At 38.4% G+C, this 26,979-nt stretch overlaps 1 protein-coding gene across 1 annotated transcript in view; it reads left to right on the plus strand.

Moving 5' to 3' along the window:
* The window catches only part of PCDH15 (protocadherin related 15), a 906,505-nt gene that overhangs the window by 563,331 nt on the left and 316,195 nt on the right, over positions 1–26,979 (plus strand). The window contains 3 exon segments of the mRNA XM_035706656.2: positions 4,086–4,292; positions 13,918–14,052; positions 15,610–15,759. Coding sequence (XP_035562549.1) covers positions 4,086–4,292; positions 13,918–14,052; positions 15,610–15,759 — 492 coding nt within the window.

Consider the following 26,979-nt stretch of genomic DNA (forward strand, 5'->3'; position numbering starts at 1 on the left):
CGGAGTAGTTTGTCTCTTTCAGTGTTTTGCCCTCGGAAGTGACTAAATGGTATATTTTTCTTCTGCTTTTGGCTTTCTCGGCTTTCAGTCGCATTACTGAAAGTGGGCCTCATGCCCAGAAATTCTCCAAACAAAACCTGGCTTTTAAATATAATGTTTAACAAGTTAAACATGAACTTGGAACTACTCTGTGGATAGAAATAAAGTTATTTTTATGGGATTAAATGAGTTTTTTAAAAACACCACCTCGTGTCGCTTGACCTGCTCCTTTGTGCTTCTCATCGCACTCACTACTGATTACAGGGGGACAGGATAAGTCAGATTTTTTGAGAATTCCTATTCATATTGGAGAGAAGAAGAGAGGTTCGGATGGCAGGTTTGATGCATGGTCTCCCCGCAGAGCACCAAGGGTAATAGTATTAATTTGTGTTAAGTGCCATATTTTAAGTGTAATTAATCTGGAGTATCGACGTTATTAATATTCTTTCCTGCCACTAATTTCTTCCATCCGTCTTACACTTGGATGTTCATTTGCATTCTCTGAATTAGAGAAACATGTGGTGGATTTCCCTGGGTAGCCTCTCCTAAATCAAGACACCTGAGGTTGGGTGCTTCTCTGGCTGTTTCTTACAGGTGATGTGGCCTTGAACTTGAAACTAATCCTTTTGCTTCTCCATCGGCACAAAAGTGTATGTTTTTGCATTTAGAGAGGGGTACCCAGAATAGGGTCGAGGTTAAGCATGTGGACGTTGGAGACAGACTCGTGGCGAACGCACCAGAAACACTGAAATTGGGCGAAGTCCATAGTAGCAACCCCAAAATACCAGCTGTATTAACAACGAACTCATGTGAGGGTCAAAGCAGATCTTTACACGTTCTGTTTAAATAAAGATGGAATTGGACTGTTCCCCCTAGATCTAATTTGAGTTTTATTTCCTTTTCTTTGGGCCACTTTGTTTTCATCATGCAAATAATGCACGTTTTTCCCTGGCTTCACAGATGGCCATAAAAAGTAACAAGCTCTGAGCTGAATGTAAAACATAAGCTTCTTTCCCTGTTATAAGATTTGGCTCTTTGTAAAAAAATAAATAAAAATAAAAATAAAAATAAAAATAAAAATATAAAAATAAATAAAAATAAAAATATAAATAAATAAATAAATAAAAAGAGAGTTAGCTCTTTGTTTCCCCCCCTTGCCACCCATGAATTGTGTGTCTGTGTGTGTTCACTGGGGGAAGGATGGGGCGAAGTATGGATTTTTGTGACTTTTCATGATGTCACCGGTATGCCCAGGATATGCCATGATGGCTTTTGGAATAATTAGCAAATAAAAAGAGAGAGAAAAGGTCCTATTCAGGATGACTTGCATGTATGAACTGCTTTCACCAGGTCACAGTTGCCAGGTGGGAACCCCATGCGGACCGGTTAGTTCCATGCGGTATAAAAGCAATATTTTCTGGTCATAGACTGTACCTCTCACCCCAATCAGCTGCGTGCAAGAAGCCTGCTGTGTGCGGAAGAGGGTCCCTGGCTCAGCACAAATTAATCACAGTCCCTGGATGCAGAAGGGAGCTACCCATGGTGCCAGGAGCACGTATGCTTATGTGCGAGAAGAATACAGAATTCCAGAAAAGGCTTCGTATTATCTCAGGATTGTTTTTAGTGTGGAGCGGGCCTCATAAACATTTTGTGCCTGGCAGATTAGATTGTTCCCAAAGAAAACTCAAATGCAAAAACAAAAAACAAAAACAAAAACCAAACAAACAAAAACAAAACTCAAATGCAAAAAAAACAAAAACAAAAACAAAAATCAAAAACAAACAAAAAACTCAAATGCAAAAAAAAAAAAAAAAACCCTTCAAATGCATAAAATAAATGGCCTGACATGATAAAGAGAATCTAATGCGTTCAGTAGTTATTAGAATATCAAAAAAAATGGTCAGCCCTGGTGGCTCAGCGGTTTAGTGCCACTTTCAGCCCGGGATGTGATCCTGGAGACCCGGATCGAGTCCTGCATCGGGATCCCCACATGGAGCTTGCTTCTCCCTCTGCCTGTGTCTCTGCCTCTCTCTCTCTCTCTGTGCCTCTCATGAATAAAAAATTAAAATCTTTAAAAAAAAGAATATTAAAAAACAAAAATAAAAAAATAGGTAGTTTTCAAAAATGCTTTAAATAACATAATTTTACAGTTATATTTATGGATGACCATAATTTCGGATTGGTGATTACCAGAAATGATATTTCGGAATATCTTTGACATGAATAATAACATGAAGTGAAAAAATATTGTGGTTTTTCTTGGTCCGAAGTTACCAGTACTGCCAAACATCACTGTGATTTGTTACTTACCCTCTTAGTTGGTGAAAATGCTAAATTACAATCAAAGGAAAGTGTGCAATTATCTTCTAGAAAGCCCAAGATTTTGCCTCTGGAATGAAAAATCAGAGATACCTCTCCAAACTACTCAAAAACTTTCATGGCCAAAATGTTACTATTTCAGCCAGGAAAGCACCCTGGTACTGAATATAAAATATTTAACTTGCACTTGAACTTGATTTCAAAATACAGCTAGTGGGAAAAACTTATCAATAAAAATTGACAGCAGGGAATTCGAATCTATTTCAATAGATAAGCATTCTATTGCATTGTGTCAAGGTTTCTCCTAACATTTGGAGGAAATTTTCTAGAAGTCAATTGTGATGAAATCTTCCCTTATGTGAAACTTTTGGGTTGCTGTAGAATAAGGTACATTTTCTTAATAAAACAGAAAGTCAAGTGTTGGTGTTTCCCAATTCCCAAAATGACTGTCTGGTCATGGAAAGAAAATGCATTGGAAATATAAATTGCCATCAATTTTTAAACTGAAGAGGAGGGGATCCCTGGGTGGCTCAGCGGTTTAGCTCCTGCCTTTGGCCCAGGGCGCGATCCTGGAGACCCGGGATCGAGTCCCACATCGGGATCCCTGCATGGAGCCTGCTTCTCCCTCTGCCTGTGTCTCTGCCTCTCTCTCTCTCTGTCTATCACGAATAAATAAATAAATATTTTAAAAATTTTTAAAAATTAAGAAAAAATAAACTGAAGAGGAAAAAAAAATAAAGAAAACAGACATATTTCCTGGACATGAAATACTAATTTTACTTGAATATAATTAAATAACAATCAAAATTCTTCAGCCACTAAAAATATTTCATTGAAATGTATTTGTCCCTTATATGATGCTTTTGAGGACTTTCCATGGGCAGAAATGTGGCCTTAATCTGTTAACTTTATGTGAAATTATGAATTATTTGGGGATTTGATCATTAATGTAGAGAAGACACAGAGGAGAATAAAGTAAGTATAATGCCTTAAGTATAAATCTTTTTCTGTTTTACTTATATATTTTATCAGCAATTTACTAAATATCTTTTTTTTTTCTTGGTTTTCTGTCTACCTGTATGAAAGCACAGTTAACTATTTATTTATTTATTTATTTATTTATTTATTTATTTATTTTTATTTATTCATGAGAGACAGAGAGAGAGAGGCAGAGACACAGGCAGAGGGAGAAGCAGGCTCCACGCAGGAAGCCCGATGAGGGACTCGATCCCAGGACCTCGGAATTACGCCCTGGGCCAAAGGCCGATGCTCAACCCCTGAGCCACCTAGGTTGGCTAGCCACTGTGGTTGCCCCACAGTTATCTCTTCTAACAACATACCATGGCAGATACAGTAACTCACTGCAGTGATTAGTATTTTTTGTATATATATATATATTTACGTTAAGTTTTAGGACAAAAAAAACAAGTTTTAGGACAGGAGACCAAAAATTTGATGAAACCTCTCTGGACTTTCTCTTCTTCATTTACGCTTTCTTTTCTTTTTTTTTTTTTCATTTACACTTTCTAAGGGCTCTGAACCCCTCCACTCTAAAGCATCTCTTCTAAAAATAAATAAATAAATAAAATAAAATAAAAATAAAGCATCTCTTCTTTCTGAAATGACACCAGTTCAAGAGCGAATCCTCATATATAGTATGAACAGTGCCGCTCCAGGAGGACCCAATAACATACCACTTTTTAACTTTTGTGAAAACCCTTTCCTAGGCTGAACAGGACAATGGTCACCCGCTCCCTGCCTTCGCCAGTCTACATATCGAAATACTGGACGAGAACAACCAGAGCCCGTACTTCACGATGCCCAGTTACCAAGGCTATATCCTGGAATCTGCCCCAGTGGGAGCAACCATCTCCGACAGTCTAAATCTGACCACCCCGCTGAGAATCGTGGCTCTGGACAAGGATATAGAAGATGTAAGTTCACTATAAACCTTGCTCTTGTTTTGTTAACCGTCTACGTTGTATCTGTGCCAACATGAACTTGTGCAAAGACATGGTGACATGAGCTGTAGACTAGAGCACATAGTCCCCGTGAATAAGTCTTATATTTTTTTTCATTTTTTTTATTTGAATAAGTCTTATAAATGAGAATCTTAGTGGTGTAATTTCATTTTACTTTAAGAACACTAAAAGAAAAGTATGTTTGGATTCAGTGACCTTTTTTTTTTTTTTTTTTGGTTTATAGATACTGGGTATAAGGAGGAAAATGAATGTTTCATTTAGAGTTTGCTAAACCCGCAGGGCATTTGCTTTTATTAATGTGAGTTAAAAAGTGTTTAGACAGTGGCTGATAGGGAATAATCGTGCCATTACACAATGGGTCTACTTCTCTGATGCTATGTTATTCGAGGAAAAACCCGCTTGGGGGCAGCTGAGCCTCTCACACTTCTGCGGATGCTCAGACTCTGTGCCCTGCACACACGGTTGCCCACCCGTGAGGGTGGGATGGACACCAGCTCCGTGAGTGGAAGTGGTCCAGGGTGGGTGGGTCAGAGCACTTTCCCCTCTTCACTCCCTCTGTGGCTGTGAAAGGAGGAAAGAACATCTCCAGCAGGCCAGTCAGAGCCCTTCCAGAGAAGGACAAACAAGGAATTGGAGCCAGAAGGCTTGGGCATTGCATGTTAGAGCAGTGGGGATGATTCTAGAACCCCCGGAGCCAGGTTTTCTGGCATCATGGGGGAGGCCTGTCGCCTGTGGGTGGGAAGGGATCCCCCCAACACATGCAGAAAAGGGTCCCGCTGGGGTCCTGTTGCCCAGGTTACCAGATCCCCAGGCCTGTCCTCATCTCTAAAGAGGTGCCCTTGATTGACCCAGCACAGAAATTCCCCGCATCTCTTCCCTTTCAAGCCTCCTCTGAGTTTGATTTCTGTGTCTTGCAAAAGTCCGGCTGCAGCATCTCCTCCCTCTCCCCTGATGCTGTGGGATAAGACCTCTTGGGGGGTGGAAGGGCTCTGCACCCACGCTGTCCTCTGCGGGGAGCGCTGGACGGGACACGAGACTGAGAACCAGATCGTAACGTTCCTTTGACTTAATTAATCTAAGAGTGAGTCCTCACCTGTCAAATTGGGCAGCACTGCTCTTGAGTGTCCCCCAAATCTCATTACATGGAGCTTTGTCATCCCATCCAGTAAATTAAGAGGGAACTTTCAGACTTTCTTTTTTCCCTCTTCCTGGAAAAAGTGTGTGACACTCTGCAGAGGCCGGGACAGCCCTGTGTGCACTGTCCTCTGTCCACATGCCTTGTGCCTCCGCTTGCTGTCTTCTCTCGTCCCACCCGCCCGGCCCTCCTTCGTCTCTCCTCTTCCATCTCATCACATTTTACACAGGGGCTGTCACTGAGTTCTGAGTACCCGCCGGATAATATAGTAACTGCTTTATCTTGCACCGATGCCCTTAAGTCTCACAGCAAACATTAAATAGGTGCAATTTCCCATATTGCAAAAGGGGAGACTGAGGCTGTTTTAAAGGCCTGTGATCCCAGAATTCATAAATGGTGGAGCTGGTCCTTGAGCCAAGGTCTATGGGAAACAAAGTCCTTGATTTTAAGCACCAGACTAGAAAGCCCCTAACTGTTTGCTATGGTCTGACGGTGATAAGGGCTGATGAATGCTACAGACTCTCTTCCAGAAAAATGCATGTCCATCCACAATTTCCCATCTCGGCTTAGGGGGCCAGGGTCCCCTGAATTGTCTTCATTTACTGAATCCTCGCTAGAAAATTCAGAGCCACCTTAATAAGTTTTATAGAAGCTCAGCTACTGTATTTTATAGGCCTGGTGAAGTCCCATAAATTTTGGTGTGGATTATATTTCATTTTTTTAAATGAGAATGCATAATCATACTCTAAGCAGTGACTAGTCAGTTTGGAAAATCATAGCGGTTTGTGTCGTACCCTCTTGAACAGAGTGGTGAGCAAAGGCTAAATCCTGAAGAAAAAGTGCAGCTGTGGTTTCTCTGGAATTGCAAAATTTAGGTGTTTTTACTCCTTTGATGCATTTATATTATTATTATTATCATTATTTTGCTGATATATTTACATTACTATTATTATTATTATTATTATTATTACTTTGTTTGATGTATTTATATTAGTGAATGGTGGCATCCTAAAACCTATGCTTGTTTGTGTACATTCCAACTTTTCTGGATTGTCATCCACTTTAAAGACTTTAAGAATGGATTCTAGGAGACTTTGTAAAGGATGCTGGGACTTAGAGGGTGTCTCGGAGGCAGGTGGGGAGGGTTCCACCATTTGGGAAAACACTATCAGCATGGTGCTGTCAGAGTTGACTGTTCCAGTCAGCCCGTTAGATGCCCTGAGTGTTTCCAGGGTGGGCCAGCTTGCTGGGGTTCTTGGGAGTGTGTGCTTTGGAGTCTGACACCCCCAGTTTGACTCTAGGCCCTACTGTGCTGTAGTTGTATGACACCGATGGGCTCGTCTTCACCAGTTGCCCCTTTTGCTCAATCACCTATGATCCAAAAAGCTATACGAGAGCACAGGTTGCCTCCTTGGCCTCCTCCTTCTCTTGGGGCTGGGAGATGGGCAGAGTGGGGACCCCATGCACGTGACAGTGGCGCCCTTCACACGTCTCACACAAAACTCACTTCAATGAACAAGGTGTATGTGGCATTGGTTTCTTACTGAGGCCCATCCTCTTCCTAATTTTAGCTACAGTGAGTGCCATGAAGTGTCTAGAAAGGAACAGGATCTCGAATCTCCTAATGATAAATGATTCTAAATAACAGATACAGCTTCTATGTATCCATACTGTAAACGAGTCCACAAAAATTTTTAAAAAGATTTTTTTTTATTTATTCATGAGAGACACAGAGAGGGAGGCAGAGACACAGGCAGGGGGAGAAGCAGGCTCCCTGTGGGGAGCCCGATGTGGGCCTCGATGCTGGGACCCTGGGATCACGCCCTGAGCCAAAGGCAGATGCTCAACCACTGAGCCACCCCGGTGCCCCAAGTCCACAGAATATTAAACATAGCTCAATCGAACTTGACAGATGATGTGGAATGTTCCCATAAAACCCACTTCCCAGGAATGGACATAAGACCTCTTTGTACCATTCAATCTTGAAACCTAGGAGTTGATGATTTCCGTGTGCTGGTGATAGCCGAAGTCCTTCTCATCCTTCCTGCTTTGTCCTCTGAGTATTTCCCGACTCTCTCTTTTTCTCTTTACTAGCTGTACCCTATTCGTCCCCACTAGAATTGCCTCTTCATGTCCTTTCCCTCATATATTTTTCTTACTCGAGCCCCATTCTCACCCAGCCACTAGCAGTGATCTGTGCAAGGCTCATGGGGTCTGCCTCCCACATCTGCCTAACATGCCTGTGTGACTTCACTGTCCCTGCAGGAGAGCATGACTGGCTGTCGCTCGATGCCCGACCATTCCTAACACCTCATTTCCTGAAACTCCTCACCTCACTGTAACCTTCAGCAACTACTTGTATCACAACGACTTGTATAGCAACCACTTGTAGCCTCCTGAGTATGCATTGCTCTACTGCTCTGCTCACGTTACCGTAGGGGCCTTGGTCCCTCTTTGAACCCAGATGGAGGATAGAGCCAAGAGCTCATCACTTTTGCATCCTGAGGATCTAACTCGGTTCCCAGAACTTTGTAGGTTCTAGTGATTATTTAATGAGCTCATGCACTCACGCATGAGTAAAGGAATGAGTTTATCGAACATATGCATCAAAATTTCCAGTGATATTGATTAAACTGTATCACAATATGGCCCATTCCATCGTTCAACAATTAATTCCTAGAAAGTTCTTCATCACACCGGGTTGAAACTAACCTTGCAACTCACCCGGTGTTCCTTACAACTTCCATTTGCCAGCATGCAGAATAAATTAGTAGAAGAGTCATTAATATGTTTCAAGATGTATTGATGTCCTTCTGAATCATCTCTTTTCCAGGCCAAGTACTGTTTATTTTTAAAAGGTAAAATATGTTCATTGCTGAGTTATTTAAAGATCTCTATTAACAAAAGAAACTCCAAGGCCCTGTTAGTTCACAGGCAAGAATTTTACTACACGGTCAATTCTTGCTGTTTCTAGTGTCAGGATTAGTGAGATTAATCAGCATAGGGATAAAGGATTTAAGAAAAAAGGCAGAGACATGTCACCACATAAAGGTCCTATAACAGAAATAGAGGTTCAGTGTCGGGTGTGAAAAGAGAGGTCAGCACCGCAGGAGTCAGTTTCTTGAGTTGCTTCAAAATAGCTATGCCACCGGGCACATGCCAAGAAGAGAACAGATTGGGATTATTTGCCCAAAACTTTAGTTGTGTTACTTCCTTCAATTCAGTGGAAAGTAAGACAAAGCTTTAAAACACAGTGGCAGGGATTGGGGAGTTGTGGTGTTATTAACGGTGTAGATTTTGAGTCAGAAAGAATCTTAAGGGTCACAGTAAAAACAAAACAAAACAAAACAAAACAGTAAAAAATATCTGTGTTAGTCTTTCTTTTCTATAGTTATATAAACATCAACATATAGATACATATAGTGACACCTGGGTGGCTCAGTTTTTGAGCGTTTGCCTTCGGTTCAGGTCATGGTCCTGGGGTCCGGGATCAAGTCCCAGATCAGGCTCGCAGCATGGAGCCTACTTCTCCCTCTGCTTATGTATCTGTCTCTCATGAACAAACAAATACAATCTTAAAAAAAACCATGTAGATACATATATTATACATAGAGATATAAGTGAATCCCATTTTTGTGTATTTTTTCAATACTTTTAGCTCATACTCTCAAAATATCTCAGAAGATCTATAGAGCAAGATATGCCCAAGGTTTTCAAGAGGATATCTGAATCCCCCAGGCTTTCAGTAGCAAAACTACTAAAAGTTGATTCTGGAATTCTGGTTATAAATAATAAATAAATAAATAAATAAATAAATAAATAAATAAATAAATAGTACTCAACAGAGGTTACCCACTTGGCTTGTAGAAAGGCAGTGAGTCACTTATAATTCCCGCTGGGTTCCCATCCCTGCATAAAGTGCTCATGTTTTGGAGATAAGGTATCCTTGAGTCTAATAAACAATATATTCTTAAAGATATACTGTGCTTATACGCCTTATAGATATTGTCATGCTATTATATGCATATAATGTCGGAATATGAAGACAAAAATACACCTTGAGAAAGTTACTAATTTACACATACTGGAAAATTCTGTTGTTGTTCCTTGTTTGTTTCTTACTAGTGTATACCTGTTCACCATATGTATGTTTGTGGTCATTTAAGCTTACTTTTTTTCTTTTTTGTCTTAATGTTAAATTTGCATATAGGTTCCACCGGGTGGAGTTCCTGTAGGTACTAGGTGTTTATTTTCTGTTTGCTCTTTTGTGCATTGCTGTGGTTCATTTCCTAGCGCTTTTTCTTGTCTACATTTACTTCGTTATCACTTATAAAGACAAGTACAAATACTTTAAATCCATGATGCGTGTGGATGTAATTTACATTTATGTTCCTCGTATTATTGGTTAGAGTAGAAAGAATTGTGTGGAATCCAAAATGCATGCGAACTTTAACTAAGATCATTCCATTGTTAAGTGTTTTTTCAGTCTATGACAGACGTTAATAATTCATCACTATAGTCTGTCTAAAAGATTCTAAGTGTGAAACTGAACCTTTCTGAACAAGGTTGTCTGAAGACAACCACTGCTAACCAATTCAAATTGACAGATGAGATTAATTTTTTGTCACTTCTTGTTACACTTTATGTGTATATGCATAGCTATGCTTACGTATCTATGTGCACATATACACACATTTCTGTGTTATATGCATATATATACGAGGATGCATGTAAACTTATGTGTGTGATACAATATTTTGATTCCGGGTGGAAACCCGAAATTGGCTTTATTTTTATTTTTATTTATTTATGTTTTCCAAAATTGGCTTTAAATCCAACTGATTGTTATATTTGAATGGATTTCTTCTATATGTTGGGATTTTTTGATTTTTGATTTTACATTCACATGTTTGCTTATGTTTGCATTTGCATATGCGTTTACTTTTGCCTTTACTTTTTTTCTGTGCTATGAGTGAATATCAGAGTTTATTTTACCTACCCTGAAAATAAGATGCAAATTAAGGAAATGAGGTACTCATGGTATGTACTGAATGTATACCTTAGATAAAAATAGCATTACCACTTGTCAAATGGAAGAAGAACATTTATTATTCAGCCTTCCATGTATGTACTGATTTAAAAAAAAGCAATGTTTTTAAACAAATTTATAGACATAAGGACAACATAAAATCTACTATCTCTGTCAGAATAGTAAGCCAGAGATGTATCTATCCATTTACACTCATAACATGCCCCACCTGAAACTAAAATAAATAGTAACTAATAAAATAACACCTGAGAAATAAATCCAAGGTATTAAGCCTCGAGTAGTAACTGGCTGAGTATTTCCAAATCTACATCCTTAAATGCTTGTCCTCAAAGAAATATCCAGATATTCACCAATGGCATCTACATATCCAATATATAGATTTTAAAAAGATACTTCATGTAGTGTTCATAATAGTCACAAGTTAAAATTGAATCAGATTAACTAAGCAGGGTGGATTAGAATGGGCTGTAAAATGCTATGGATAATCGTAGCATTATGTATTATGTTGTATTTTTACAAAAAATCATCTGCATGTCTGGAAAGTGCTATTTTAGACTCTAGCTAATAGTTACAACAAGACTTGAAGTGGAGACAGTTAGGTTATTGAAAGGTATTTAATATTTCTGTCTCTTTCTGAAGTCCTGGTATGTATGTCATCTTCAAATGGGAAGCATTTGGCAGTGAAAATCTTGTGGCTTTGATAAACTGGGGAAACCAACACTGTTGTTTGTGATACAACCGTATTGTACAGGATCACGTATGCACATGCTGGTTCACAACTCAACATTCATTGCAGTCTTACTCCTGACATTAAATAAAAAATGCCTACAACACGTGGTGAGCATACGGATGAATAGACCTAACACATTTACTAACAAAGGTTACAGTTGAAAGGAAGAAAGGAAATTGAGAGACTATGAGTTATGAAGAAAGTAGAGAATGACCAAAGGTCTTGAATAAAGGGAAAGAAGTCAATATTTGATATACAAAGTCACATAACTGATCTTGCTTATCTTGGATTACTGGTTGTGTGAAAATTTGAGTAAAGGAAGCTTCTCTTTGGCACCACTGTTGGTACATTCAGAGAATAGGAAAAATATATGAATTTAACAGACTCATGATTTTACCTTTGTTGGTAAAGTCAAAGATAAACACTAATAAATGAAAGACACTCACACTTAGCTTTTTTTTTATTGTTGTTAATTGAAGCTGCATTCTCACTTTTTTGATCATTTAAAAGTGATCATTGGATTTTATTGCAATTGACTTTAAAGTACACAGTGAGAAGAAACCTCAAAATGTGTTTCATCATATATTGAATTATTTGCATTTAATCTACTTTTTAAAATAAATAATTTAACTTTTTATTAACTAATATACTTAATTATCAAAGCACCCCACCACCTAGCCATGCTGAGAAATTGGGGTCACTACATTGACATGGAGTCTGAGGTTCCTATTTGAAAGTATCCATGTAAAGCCTCTGCCTTTTCACAACTCTTAACGACTTTGATTATTTTATAATAAAGAGACCAATGGAAATTATTATATATAGTATTAATTTTATTGTTCCAGGATCAATAGGTGGCACATACTAGACTTACATCATAATTATGGACATAGGGATCCCTGGGTGGCGCAGCGGTTTGGCGCCTGCCTTTGGCCCAGGGCGTGATCCTGGAGACCCGGGATCGAATCCCACATCGGGCTCCCGGTGCATGGAGCCTGCTTCTCCCTCTGCCTGTGTCTCTGCCTCTCTCTCTCTCTGTATCTGTCATAAATAAATAAAATATTAAAAAAATAATAATAATAATTATGGACATAGAAGCTACAATAACATAGCTAAGTGCCTATCTCCTAATGAGATATTGCAAATCCAGAACTTGTGTTCAGTTCAAATGAAACCATTCATCCTAAAGTTACTTGAAATATACACATATTGAGTCTTCAAAAAATGTAGAGAATAGAGTATCCGTGGATCAAATCATGCCCACCTTTTAATATAGTAGGACACAGTTCAACTTTCTCATTTTCACATGGAAATTGTTTAAATGTGGGTTCTAAGTTTTTTAAATCAAATTAACGTGTCTTTATCCCTTAACAACAGACTCTATACTCTGCTCTCAGCCCCTGATTTCAGAAAAGTAATCTATAAGAAATTACATTGCACACTAACCTAAGCATGATATATATATATATATATATATTTTTTTTTTTCATTTGAGTTTCATGGACATGCACTGTGACATGAGTTTCAGGTGTGTGATGTAGTGATTCGCCTTCTCTGAACGTTATGCTGCACTCAGCACATGAGTAGCTATCATCTGTACTGGTATCTCCATCCCTCTTAATGCACAGTTTGATAGTTGCCAAAATTGAAAGACACACCTCACCTCCCTGTGTCATGTCTGCTGCTGTTGTTTTCATAAAGCCTCATCTGTAGTTCTCTCACTCCAGCTCTTTTCTTTGCCTACCTGCCTTCTTACCCCACCACCAGACACCAGCCCATGCCTCCCCACTTATGTCCTTGTTCTTTCTCTAAAATGCAGAGATAAATGTCTCCTCTTTCAGTCAGACTGGGAAGGGTTTCCAGTGCTTTGTCAATCATCTCTGTTTTGAACTTTTGCAATCATTTCTTCTTTATGCCTGTGTCATTTTTCTGAACTCTTATCAGACACAATGCAGCCAATTCATGTATCTTCAATCTAATCATCTGAAATTTTTAAATTAAAATAAACATTATGTTTCCCTTTGGAGAGTCTTTACAGCATTAAAAATAAGAAGAAGCAAGCATGATATTTATAGGCAATGAATTATACATAACCAATTTTATTTCTATTTTACATTAAATGTGAGAACAGAATAGTGATATGCATATGTGAAGTTTATTACTACAAATGAAGTAGTTGAACAATCCTACAGCTAAAATTTTGGGCTCTAATGTTCTTTTCTTGCATTTGTTTCTTATTACTGAAGAATATTGATTCTTGAATAGTGATATTAAATAAGCAAAAATAATATGTTCGATTGGATTGCTATCTATTCTTTCCCTTTTATTCACAATTAATGAATGAATTTCTGGAGAATATTGATATTAAATAAGCAAGAAGAATATGTTCAGTTGGATTGCTATCTATTCTTTTCCTTTTATTCACATTAATTATACTTGTACTTATTCCACTATGATGTTTTCCACAAAAGGAGTCATCGTCTTTGCATAATTTAGTTCAGAGATGAGTACATGTCTAGTGAAACCTATCTTGTCTTTGGAAATTCTAATTACAGTCATGTATAGTTTTGTTATAGATTTACAAAATTAATTTCCAGTTAATGAACTAATATCCGCATTATTTATTCAACATTTTAAATAATAATGACATTTTTTTTCAAAGACAAAAGACCCAGAGCTTCACCTTTTTCTGAATGATTATACATCAGTCTTCACCGTCACGCAGACTGGCATCACTCGCTACCTCACCTTACTTCAGCCAGTGGACAGGGAAGAACAGCAAACATACACTTTTTCGGTAAAAAGATTTCATATTTATGTGCGTGTGTGTGTGTGTGTGTGTGTGTGTAATAGAAGGAGTTACCTGTTTAAGCTGAAGACGTCAATGATCTAAGAGGAAAAATGCGATATTTTCAAGTGATTGAGAATTGAGAATCTCAATGATAAAATTCTTCACATGTATTTTTCCTTCTTTTGTTTTATAAGTTTCTGTAGCTGTGTTATTCCAGAAGAAAGACCATTTTCAAGATGGAAACAGGAAAATGAGAGTTTCATTTTTCACCATCCACTTGTAATTAACTTAAATTGAGATATTACCAAATAGAATCCATAAGTAAAGAATTATTTCCTCTTATCTTATTTAATATGTTTTGTTTTGTTATTCCATTTTCAATTTTGTCCTTGAGTTAGGCGAGGAGTTCTCCACTTCTCTGCACCCAACCCACAACACTTGGTAATGTCTGCAGATATTTTGGCCATCACTACTGTGAGGTGCTGCTATTGGCATCTGAGAGGTATACATCAAGGATGATGCTATCCATCTTATAATACACAGGATGCCCCCCAAACAAACAATCATCTGATGGAGAGATCCTAGTTTAGGTTAATCAAGAAAAAAAAAAAAAGGGTGAGGAGAGATTATTAAACCTGTGATTGTAAATAATTATCATAAAATAAAAAAATCTATCATCTATATCTATCTATCTATCTATCTATCTATCTATCTATCTATCTATCTCTATGAATGACTCTTTAGGTTGAGAGGTGAATACAGATAAAAAGAAGGTTTTGTTATCCAAATTTCTGAACTAGATTTTATTCAGATATAAGAGAAAAATGAACTATTGGGAACACACAGATTGTGGGACATAGGATTTCTTTCTGAAGAACCTAACAGAGCAGGGCCAGAGCTTCCAGAAACCCTATGTGACAATTAAAACAGATACAGAGTGGATTTCAGAAGTCATTCAGAACAGAGATGGTGGTGTTATAGCATTCATTGATATGGTTGGTCAAGCCTTCCTAAAATGTTAATGATGTAATTAAGGCATCACTATCAGCTAACGGCAATAAATCCTTTAAAATTTGTCATTTAAAAAAAAATGTCATTTTGTGTACCAGAAAAATACATTACACCTCTAAGGCACCAACTTTCTTGAGTGATACAAGCATGTTGGCTATAGAAGCATCTATGGCATCATATGCAAAATATGGAAAAGTGAAGAATATTTTCCTATTAACTTTAAAAAATTAAATAGTAGTTAACTCCTAAGAATCAGCAATGTTACCGGCCCATTCCAAGCCTATAAGACATTTTTATATATCTGTTTATTTAAAATGTGCTTAGAATTGAATTCATTAAAAATAAACCAGAATCCTCTGTAATTGCTTCTCAACACGTTAAAATACTTTGCTTATATGTACTGTTGTAGGTTTATCTCCTTATCAACAAAACATTTTGGAACCCATTCCAACTGAAATTATATATAAGAAGTGTCTTAAATCATAAGACTGAATTCTGCACTGCTTGTATTTGCATGACTTCTCGATTACATGTATTTTTCTATCCTCAAAGATAACAGCATTTGATGGTGTGCAAGAGAGCGAGCCAGTTATCGTCAATATTCGAGTGATGGATGCAAATGATAACACTCCAACCTTCCCTGAAATATCCTACGATGTCTATGTTTATACCGACATGAGCCCTGGCGACAGTGTCATACAGGTAACCCCCCTATGTGTGATGAGGATATACGCAAAGCAGTTACTTCCATGGGCATTTTACAGCACATAGGTCAAGCAAATGCTAAAGAAATGAAAATGAACTTCAAACTCTTGAGATGGCATAATTTAGCTTAAAAAGCTCTAGCTTGATGTCAACTTTTCAAATTAAAATGCATTTATATGCACTTGAAAGTAGAATTAACTCATTATTAGATGTCAACATAGCTACTTGACCAGTCAATACTTGATTTTTTAAGATTTAATATATCCAATATATGCCATTAATTAATATAATAATATATTTAACCTACTGAAGTTTCAGGTATTAGACATATAGTTTAAAACTTCAAATTATCAAAAAAATAAAATAAAACTTCAAATTATCTTGAACATCTGTAAATAGGGATTAAATTTCCCTTGCTGATAAAGATAGAAGACTCCCTTAATAAATTTTTTTTTTTTATTTATGATAGTCACACAGAGAGAGAGAGAGGCAGAGACACAGGCAGAGGGAGAAGCAGGCTCCATGCACCGGGAGCCCGATGTGGGATTCGATCCCGGGCCTCCAGGATCGCGCCCTGGGCCAAAGGCAGGCGCTAAACCGCTGCGCCACCCAGGGATCCCTCCCTTAATAAATTGATGGATAAACCTGTTAGCGGTTATTGGGACAAAAACAGATCGTTTCAACAACGAAAATTAGAATGACAGAGTAAATAGTGTCTTTGAAAACACAGAAATCAGCCAAAATCTTTCTCCTTGATTTGTCTTATTTTTAATATTCACTGTGTATTTAGTATATTTACATTAGTTACATTATCTTAAAAATGTTTTTTTAAATGTATTTTGAGTATAAGTCATACAGAAGTCATAATATTCTTACTTGAGGGTTTTTTAGAAATCTGGAGAATAGTTGAGTCTAGTCCTTTCCAAACTGGCTGTACTTCAGAATTATCTAAGGAGCTGTTTAGAAATGCAATAAAAAAAAAAAAAGAAATGTAATCAAGTTATCAAGTTTTCACTTCAGCTTTCCTGGATTGGAAGCTCTACAAGCGATATGTAGGTTATTGACAGAAAAACAAACCCCAAGAGTTTCAGTTGTCCAGTCATATAAAGACCACTGGCGTAGATTATCCTCTACATCTGTGAGTCAGACTCAATAATTTTAAGTTACTTTCAGGCTAGGAAAGCTATGAGTCTCTATGCCTTTAGAATATTTGAATAGCTCCAAATTATTACTAAGTTATATGCCATATATTATTTAATAATTGCATTATATCATCAGATAGGATTTTAAAAAAGGTTATCCAAAGACTGGAAATTTGCCTGTACGTACTTGCATGCGTGAACATTGTCAGCCATATGGGGTAGTGGGGGAAAAGCCACGCTACGTTTCATTCCTACTTTGCTTGTGGCATGTCTCACACCAATGGAATCCACCCTTTCAACCACTTGTCTTGAGGGCAGAACTCTAATTAGTTTATTTCTGCATCCACAGCATCCGTACCTACGGTGCCTAGCATATAGTACATACTCAATATAGTAGAGGCTTAATAAATGTTTATTCGAGGATGGCAGGGGGTGACAGGGGGTGACTCACAGACAAGCAGATATAAATGAACAAGAAGGCATAACCCTATTGGACTTTATTTCTGGTCAATTGGTTGACCTAGAGAGCTACATTTATCTTTACCGAGGCACTTACTACATAGGCAGCAAAATTACAGTTTATACAGATAAAGGAATGACAATCCTTGTCATGTTCTTATTTAATTAGACCTGATTCTCATCTCTGTAATAACATAATTGAAAATAAAGGTATGTTTATGTATTTATACACACACACACACACACACACGTACACACAAACAGCCAGCAGGGAACTAGAAAGTGTAACTAAGAAAACGATAGCAATTATATGGTGGAACCGTACCTCAAAAAATGTTTGCCTTGGGGGATCAAAAGCTTATTTCTGGCATTTTCAGCCTGCAAAAGTTAATTTCCCTTATGTATTTCTTTGTAAAATAATCTCCCCTTGCCTTTAAAGATTCATAGTTTATATCTCTCCCTGAACCATGCAGATTATGAAGATAGAGTGCTGTTTGCATCTATATGGCTCTATTTTTAAAAATTATTTAAGCACCAAGAAATGGAGCCTTATAATTAGTATTTCAAATGTTTTTTCCCACTATGTGGTTACAGAGTGATGTGCCTATAAAATACCCTCCAAGGGCCTAGAAATAAAAAGAGATAGATTTCCCATTGAGAGAAAAGTTGGTCAACAAAGCAAAATGATTTAGAACTGTGACCAGCACCTGCCTTGTAAGAGCCACGAAATAAGTTCGGAGTTGCCTCCACCCCAGCCCTCACCAGCCCTGCCTTTCCCCACAGACCCCAAGATCACCTAGCTTACTTTGGTTAGTATTCTTATGTCAAAAATAGTAAGAATATTAGAAGCCAAAGCGACAGGAAGCACTCTCCAGCAGAGAGTGCCTCAGATAACTGATTTTAAGGATATTTTATTTCTTTAAAGATTCATTTATTTATTTATTTATTCACGAGAGACACAGAGAGAGAGGCAGAGACACAAGCAGAGGGAGAAGCAGTCCCCTGATGTGGGACTTGATCCCAAGACCCCGGGATCATACCCTGAGCTAAAGGCAGATGCTCAACCACGGAGCCACCCAGGCGTCCCTATTTTAAGTATATTTTATTTTATTTATTTATTTATTTATTTATTTTAAATTTTTTTTAAGTATATTTTAATCGGATCATTTTTCATCTATCATTCCAACGTGGCCCCGAGCCTTTCTCGGTCTGATGGAAGGACATACTCAACCATTTGAGTCCTCCCCCTAGTTGTAAGGAGGAGCCTGTAAGAAGTTGGTCATAAAGATGTGAGTAACCAGGTTATTAATTGGTCCTCTGACTTTATAGCTCCCATGCCCGAGTGTTGTCTGTAGGAACAGAATGGTTGTGGTATACACGTCCATGAGCGACACCAGGAGGGGCAGGGCCCTAAAACAGCATCTGTGTCTTTCGTAGCTGGAAATTAAATGTAATCAGATTATTGGTATATTTTTTGCATGAAAGACTGACTTGTACACCATCAATGAAATCCTACAGGTTGACGCTCATGGGTATCATGCTCTATTTTCCTACGTCTTATTTCACACATTGCTGGTTTTCTCAAAAAACTAATTGCTCTATATAAAAGGCATAGATGTTGATGTACAGTTTTAATATTTTGAAGATGTAGATTTTCATATCAATAGCTAACAACCCAGTCCACACTCCATCAATGTTGCACCTAAACTCTTACAATTTTCATAAATCTGTATTCCTTTTTCAAAGATTTTTATTTATTTATTTGACAGACTTAGAGAAGGAGAGAGAGAAGGAGACTCACCCCTTAGCAAGGAGCTCAACTTGGGGCTCAATCCTAGGACCCTGTGATCATGACCTAAGCCAAAGGCAGATGCTTCACCAACTGAGTCCCCCAGATGCCCCAAATCAGTGTTCTTCATCCTAATTTAATAGAGATTTACCTGAGCAGCCTTTGAAAATAGAGATGCTTCCATTAGGCCATGTTTTTCTTTTTTCTTTTCTTTTTTTTTTTTTGACATGTTTTTCTTTAAGCAATCTGGCTACTTATAGTAGCTCCACATAGGGAGATTTTACCTAACAGAACAAAGCAGCTCTAATGCATGGCCAGATTTGAGAAAACTCATCTTTAACCTTATCGCTATTTCCTACCTCGGATTGGAATTCCTAATTATTAAGATGGGAGCCTTGCATGGAGCTGAGTCGTTGGACTCTTACCTCACCTCCTTCCATTCTTCTCATTCTCATGCCCTACCTTCTGTCCCATGTCTTACTCCTCTTCACTTCTTTAAAATCATCCCCCTCCCCTCACCATCACCTGGGCTCTACTAATAATCCATTTCCTTCCACTTCTTTCCCTGCAGCAAAGTCCTCATCTCTACTTACTCTGTCTTCTTGGCCTATAAACACCCTGAGGTAAAAATCAATCAATCAATCAATCAATCAATCAAACACCCTGAGGTCTCCCCACGTACTGGTGTAACACTCCTCCCAGGCAAGACCTCATGCTGCTGTCCCAGTCTGGTACATTTAGGCACTTTAATTTGATACACTTAGAGAATTTATTAATTTATTACTTTAATATTATTAATTATTACTCTATTATTTTACTCACATCAAACCATGAGAATCATACAAAATCATAAATCTGATGAGTCTCTCTTTAATTGTCCAACACAAAAGCATTTCGCACTTTTTTATCTAGGTAGTAGAACTCTCATCTGTACCATTTTTTAAAAGATTTTATTTATTTATTTGAAAGATAGGTAAGACAGAGAGAGAGAATGGGGGAGGGGGCGGGCAAAGGGAGAAGCAGACTCTCCGCTGAACAGGGAGCCCTATGTGCAGACTCGATCCCAGGACCCTGAGATCATGACCTGAGCCAAAGGCAGATGCTTGGCCAACTGAGCCACTCAGGCACCCCTGGTCTGTACCATTTTATGGAAAACTGGTTCTGATCATACCTCCCTGGTGACTAAGGGACTTTGTTGCTGGACCTTGGTTCACTTCTTGTTCTCTTTTAAGTATTAACATGCTCCAAAAATCAATACGCCGTTCTCTGTTTCATGTATTTCCATGTTTTGAGTCATTACCATTTACCTCTATGTATACTCATGTCTCCCCAAGTGAAATGCCCTGGAGCGACCTGAACACCCAGCTGGCATCACAAGTATCTGTTGTATGTGGCGGTGCAGGTTTCAGATAGGCACTTTGAACTGGACGTACTCCAACATAGATGAGCTAATCCATTATCTTTCATCCAACACAGATAGATGCATCCGGTCTCCGTCAGAGGCTGCTGTGTTGGGAAGGGCCCAGTTAATCGAAGACCCCACAGACTTTAGCAGCAGCATCCTCAGAATCCTGTTTTTCATCCCCGTCCTTTACCTGCCAGTACCCAGGTGACTGTCCAGGTGTTGAAATCACTATTTCCTCCAGATGTATCATTTCTTTTTCTATGTCTGTGCCCTGCCGGGAACTGGGCTGCATAGTGCACTCTGACCACAACCCCATTTCCACAGATGTCCCATCACACAGACCCTGGTGCGTACTCCACAGCCCTTGTCAGGACAGGCCCTCATCCTCCTGGCAACCTTACCTGAGGAATGGCCCCATTTCTACAGGTGCCCTGAAGAACCTCTCTGTAATACCTCAAATACTTATTTCACCTCCTGTTACGTCCCTCCCCGTAATCGACTTTGAGATTCCTTTTCTTTAACTGCAGCATGGGAGCATCCCTTCCCACTCTGTGCCTACTGACATCTCTTTCAAGTCTCAAGATTTGGTCTGCATTATATCTTTGCAGTGGGGGTGGGATGGCTGAAGGGGCTCTGTCTGTTGAGTGTCTGGCTCTTGGTTTCAGCTCAGGTCATGATTTCATGGGTCGTGGGATCGAGCCCCACATTGGGCTCCACAATGGGCATGTAGACTGCTTGAGATTCTCTCTCTGCCTCTCCCTCTGACCCTACCCCCACTCTGCCTCTCTCAAAATCCAAAAAATACATCTTTAAAAAAATAAATAAATTATATCTCTTTTTTTTCATTCCTCAACAACCACTCAAATGCTACTTTTTAAATAAAGCCTTCAGTTTCCTAGCAAATCAGAAGTAACTGTTCCCTCTATCATCGTCCCACATATCCAGCGAGCAGCTCTTATCTGGCACACGTTTTACCATGCCCTGCATTGCACTAAGCTCTTAGGTGTCTGTCTACCCTGCCGACCTGTAAATTCCCATAGGGTGGGAACTCTTAATGTCGTCTAACCACCAGTGCTGGGTACAGTCACTTCCAGTGGTGGGGGTTTACCAAATAGCCGTGGAATTTATCCCCTCAATACTCTCTCCATCAGTGTAGAAAAAGTCTCATTCTGGAAATGCCTTCTGTTGGGCTTAAGAACGCCCCCTGTCATACAGAATTACCCCCGGGGGTCTCTCCCTAACTCCAGGCTGCAGCCAGGCTACACCTTTCCTGCTCTTCAGATGGAAGACACTCAACACTGATCCACTTCTCTTACTTAGGCTGTGTCATAGGTCATGGGGCAGTACAGCTGGAAATAACTCTGAAACTATTTCTCGTTCACACCCCAATTTTATAAAGAATTTGACTTAATGCCCTGATAAATTGTTGGTCCAAAATCACAAACTGTAGAAGTGGCAGAGATGACGTTGAATCCAAGGTAAGGATGATGGAATGTGGATCCAGAGACAAGCTGTTTCCCCTTCAGCCGCTGTGTGCCTTGATGTGACTCTGGACAAATAGCTTAGTCATCTCTACGAAGGTTCTTTAATCCTCAAAAAGGTCATAACTACAGTACCAGCTTCACAAAGGTTTTCTGAGTATTAAATCAGTTTTGTGTACTGTTACAAAATGTGCACTTTGCAAATACATTGCATATAAATGTTATCTAGTTATTATTATCAAACTATTCTCATGGATCATATAAAACCACTTATGATTATTAATAACCTTTACTGCCTTATCTGTGTATATCCTTGTGTGTCCTGTGTATTGGCTAGTACTCTGCGGAGGACACATAGACTACATGTAAAATTATATAATAAGATTACTTCTTATTATTTCCAGCATTATAAACAAAATTAGGGAAAAAAAAACATGTAGTATTTTGAGGCCTTTTGACTATTTATTTTATGTAAAATGATGAATGCTCACTGTTTAGACTATCATGACTCAAGTCTGAGGGAGGGTTATATTTATTTCAAGTCCTGGTGGAATTTAGTATTTCAGCAAATCCCAGGTAATGATTTGATGAGCAAACTGTACAGAAATGTAAGTATATTTTTACATTCTACATAATTTTCCTTTATTTCTGATATTTGAAATAATTTAATGTTACCAAGGACCATCCGATCTCTTACCCAAAACCACTTGCATTAGAATGAAAGCATATAAAAAAACAATAATAAATTAAAAAAAAAAAAAGAATGAAAGCATTCTGAATGTATGTCAGTCGCTCGCTCGTGGTAAATTTGAAACGCTGTCACACCATCTGTAGTTTGTTCATGGGGATGACACTTCCCACCAGTGACAAAACAACACCTTCCATGTAGTTGCTCAGGTTGAAACCAGAGTTACTCCTAACACAGTCTCACTGACCTCTCCTCTCAAGCAACTGCCAAGTCCACTGATTTCTCCTTCTGTACCAACCGAGCGCATCTACTGGAGTCTCTTCCCACTGAGTCATCCTCCCGTCAGCTGCCATCAGCTCTTGCTGGGACCAACCACTACCCTCCTTTGGGCTCCATGTGTATCTCCTCTTTCCTGCGTCTCCATTCAGCAGCCCCAGGACTCTTGTAAATTGGAGGGTAAAGCAATAATTTCCGTGCTGGTGCTTTCAGCAATCTTCCACGGCTATAAGAATAAGGCCCAGTCACTACCCTGCATGACCAGTCTGCTATTACTGTCCAATTTCCTTCTTGCAAAGTGCCTTTATCTTGCTCTTTTAATGTGTCTGCTCAGTTCACATGCTTTTCATCACTAAGATCTCAGTTTAAATGTCACCTCCTCAAAGAAGCCTTCCAGGACCCCCTTCCTAAATTATACGCCATCTGTTATCCCGGAGCATCCTGAATCTTCCTTCATAGCATATTTCAAAATTTATTATAATTTTAATTGTGTGTCTCCTAGTAGTTAAGAAGCTCAATTAAGCTCAAATGGAGTGTAGACTTTGTCAGTTTCTCTATTTTCTGTCTTGTTTCACAACTCTTTGTATTTAATATTGGGGAACAGCACCTGGTATATAGTAAATCTTTTATGAATTTTTGTTTAATGAACAAGTGGATAAAGGAACTAATGGGTGCAGGTGAAATAAGTGTTCTTTAATTTGTGTATGAGTGTTGGGAAATTACCCGTATTTCAGTTTAAAGTGACTTAAAAATTAATCATCTAAAGTGCAGGTGTATTCGTATCCCTAGGATATAGTGCTTCCTAGCTTGATTATCCAGAAGAATCTCTCCAATGGAGGCTCTTGAGAGACTGAACAGTCTGGCTGAAAACATGGTATGAGAAGGTATTCACGTGCTTTTGGAGAAGCAAAAGTAAATAACTAACACACTTAACTCAAAAATCATTCACTCAAAAAAAAAAAAAATCATTCACTCTGTTGAGTGTCTACAGTGCCTAGTGCTGTGTAAATCGTAAGGTATAAAGGAACTACTAACATTAAGTTTTTGACTTTCAATAATTACTAGTGTAATAGGAAAGAAAGGCATATAATATTTTTGTTTTATCATGATGATAAATATGGCTCATATCATCCAATTAGACATGAATTTTTTAACATCTAAATAACTCTTAAGACCTTAAGAGCTATGTTGTGTAGATGTTTTCCCATTTGATAAACTTGAGGAAAATACTAATGATATCAATAGAGTGATCATAAGCATCTGCATTTTGAACTTGTATACATAAAAAATAAGTAAACATAATTCTTGCATTTGGCTTTTATACTATTTTTCAGTCACCACCCTTCTTCCCTGATATATTCAGAAATCCTGCTTTTCAAAGAAAATGTATTTGGAAAGGCAATTAAATTAATTTGCTTTTATATGTATTTAGCAGATTTTGGGTTGACACGGTGAAAACTGTCCGTGCTCAATTTCAATAACTGGTGCTTAAGTGCTTGCATTTTTTATAAAGCTTTTAATTTTATATGATTGGTTTTAATATCATCTACATTGGACAGTTTTAATTTTGACAATGTTCTTTCTCACTGTTACAGTTCTAGATATTGCTGGCTTACTAGATAATTTATTTGAAATTAAGAAACCAGGAAAAACTAGAAGAAACAAAATGTGTAATATATCTTATATATTTTTCTTTTCTGTATATCACCAAAGATTGTTCACTTTTTTTAGCTGCTGTTTAAGAAAAAAAAAATCTGCTTCCTTGTCAACTCCCTCTTGCAGTAAATTATGTTATGATGTCAAAGCATAGCCATTTTCGTACAAGAAAAATGCTTGCATATTGAGATGTTTCAAAGACAGAGAATTTTAGAAAAAAGCCAATATTCCAAACAGAGCAGGAGGCATTTCCTGAAAGCCTAGGAAAGTTGCTCATTCATTTTGGCAAATAAAACTAGCAAAAATATTACTGAGAAGGTCCTCCAGTAGGTGCATATTACAAACACATCCAGATGTGTATATTCTTAGACAAAGTATAATTTAATGTGTTTAGATTTTTATGTACATGTTTGAAGCTGGATGCTTCAAAAAAAAGGATAAATAAGATGCAGTGCTAACCCTTGAGAAGCATTATATATATAAAGGGATGATCCTTATTGACAGTGAAATAATCAAAAAATATCATAAAGCATTATTGATTTTTTATTTATTATTTATTTATTTTTAAAGATTTTATTTATTTATTCATGAGAGACACACAGAGAGAGAGAGGCAGAGACACAGGCAGAGGAAGAAGCAGGCTCCATGCAGGAGCCTGACATGGGACTCGATCCTGGGACTCCAGGATCACGCCCTGGGCCAAAGGCAGGTGCTCAACCACTGAGCCACCCAGGCGTCTCTGATTTTTTAAATTACATGGAATGGAGTAAGAAAATGATTAGTGTTCATCAAAACGTGAGTGGAGAAGACAGTCCATGAGGGCTTGGATGGCAAGGGAGGCTTCCTTGGTGATGAGAACCCCATGATCCTATCAAGGTGATCCATACTCAGACAGGCAAGGGTCTGGCAGTGTTGTCAGCTACAACTGAAGGTGTGGGGTTTCATGGGGCCCTAACAAGACCACCCTGAATGCTATTGGAGAGGGGGGAACCAGGTGCTGAAAGGTTTGCCTTGCTTTTACAAAGTCAAGTAGGCATCACTTTATTCTTCACTGCAGGCATTTCCACATGTTTTAATGTCTCCACATCCTTCTCTACTAGTCCATCTATTAAAGATACTCTTCTTTGCTGCCTCCTCTTCTAGACCACAAGTTGACAGAAACTCTTCTGTATGTATCTTCACCACCTTAGAGCACAGTGTCTGGCACAAGTGAAGGTCAATAAATAAATAAATATATCCATTTACATCTCAATTAAGGGCATATCCTGCACAGCAGAGTGATTTAGATTTGGCATGGTAGATGATGTAAGACTCCTTGAGGATGTAGTCGACTGAGCCCTCAAACTGATGAGTTAAAGCCTGGGCTATGACATTTGCTGGAAGCCGTCTTTGAGGAAATCTTTCTTGGAGGGAAGTGAGAGTAGAAGTGAGTGTGAGAGAGTGCAGCAGCTCGAAAGCATGTAATGCTCCAGTTTACAGTCTCATAGTTTCAGGGAGGAGACCCAATGAACCTCTACAAGAGGATTATGAAGTTGCTTCAGAAGAGGAGCTAGTTCTCCAAATTCTCGAACAATGTTAAAAATAAAACAAAAACACTTTCAAAGTGTTTTTGCTTTTTTATCCTTTGACTTTTTATCAGGAAGAGGAACTCCTAAGTGAGAGCCCCATCTCCAGTGACGATACTTTGAGTGGTCCATAAAAAATTGATGATCATGGTAGTGTTGGTTGTGTTGAGAGCTCCTCCTGAATCATACACCTGAAAGATCCCTTTGCTAAATACCTGCTCTATTGAGGTGGCTGACATCTTAGATTGGTCTAGGGCGTGCAGAACAGAAGAGAGATGACCAGCAGCCCTGGAAGCTTTTTTAGCTGCAAAGAATTTCCAGGTCAGATTGAGGCTGCAGGGAGCATAATCTGGACGTGACTAATGTATGCATTGCCCTCTTTGCTAGATCAGCAGGGATCTTCTTAGGTTCAGACTGACCGCCAACCTTGAGAACCAATAGACCTCTTGTAGCGCCAAGTTTCTTTAGTTTCAAGTACAGGGCAGGTAACATCATAACTCTTATGGCAATAGCATAGGGGAAGTCTTGCGACCTCTAAATATAACTTCTAATGTCTTCTAAATCATCGGCACTTATCCCTTTGTTATGTATATCGGCATTTTCCTGAAACTTTTTCTTATAGCAACTTCTATAATACCTAGTGCATAAAAGCAGACTTATTAAAACACTGGTAAGCTCCAGAATATCTTTTATCCTTAGAGGAGTTGGAATTCCCTCTGCAAAATACATTTCCAACCATACCTTTTCCTAAGTTGT

The sequence above is a fragment of the Canis lupus genome, chromosome 26 (assembly GCF_003254725.2).
Source record: "Canis lupus dingo isolate Sandy chromosome 26, ASM325472v2, whole genome shotgun sequence".
In the NCBI taxonomy this organism is placed as follows: domain Eukaryota; kingdom Metazoa; phylum Chordata; class Mammalia; order Carnivora; family Canidae; genus Canis; species Canis lupus.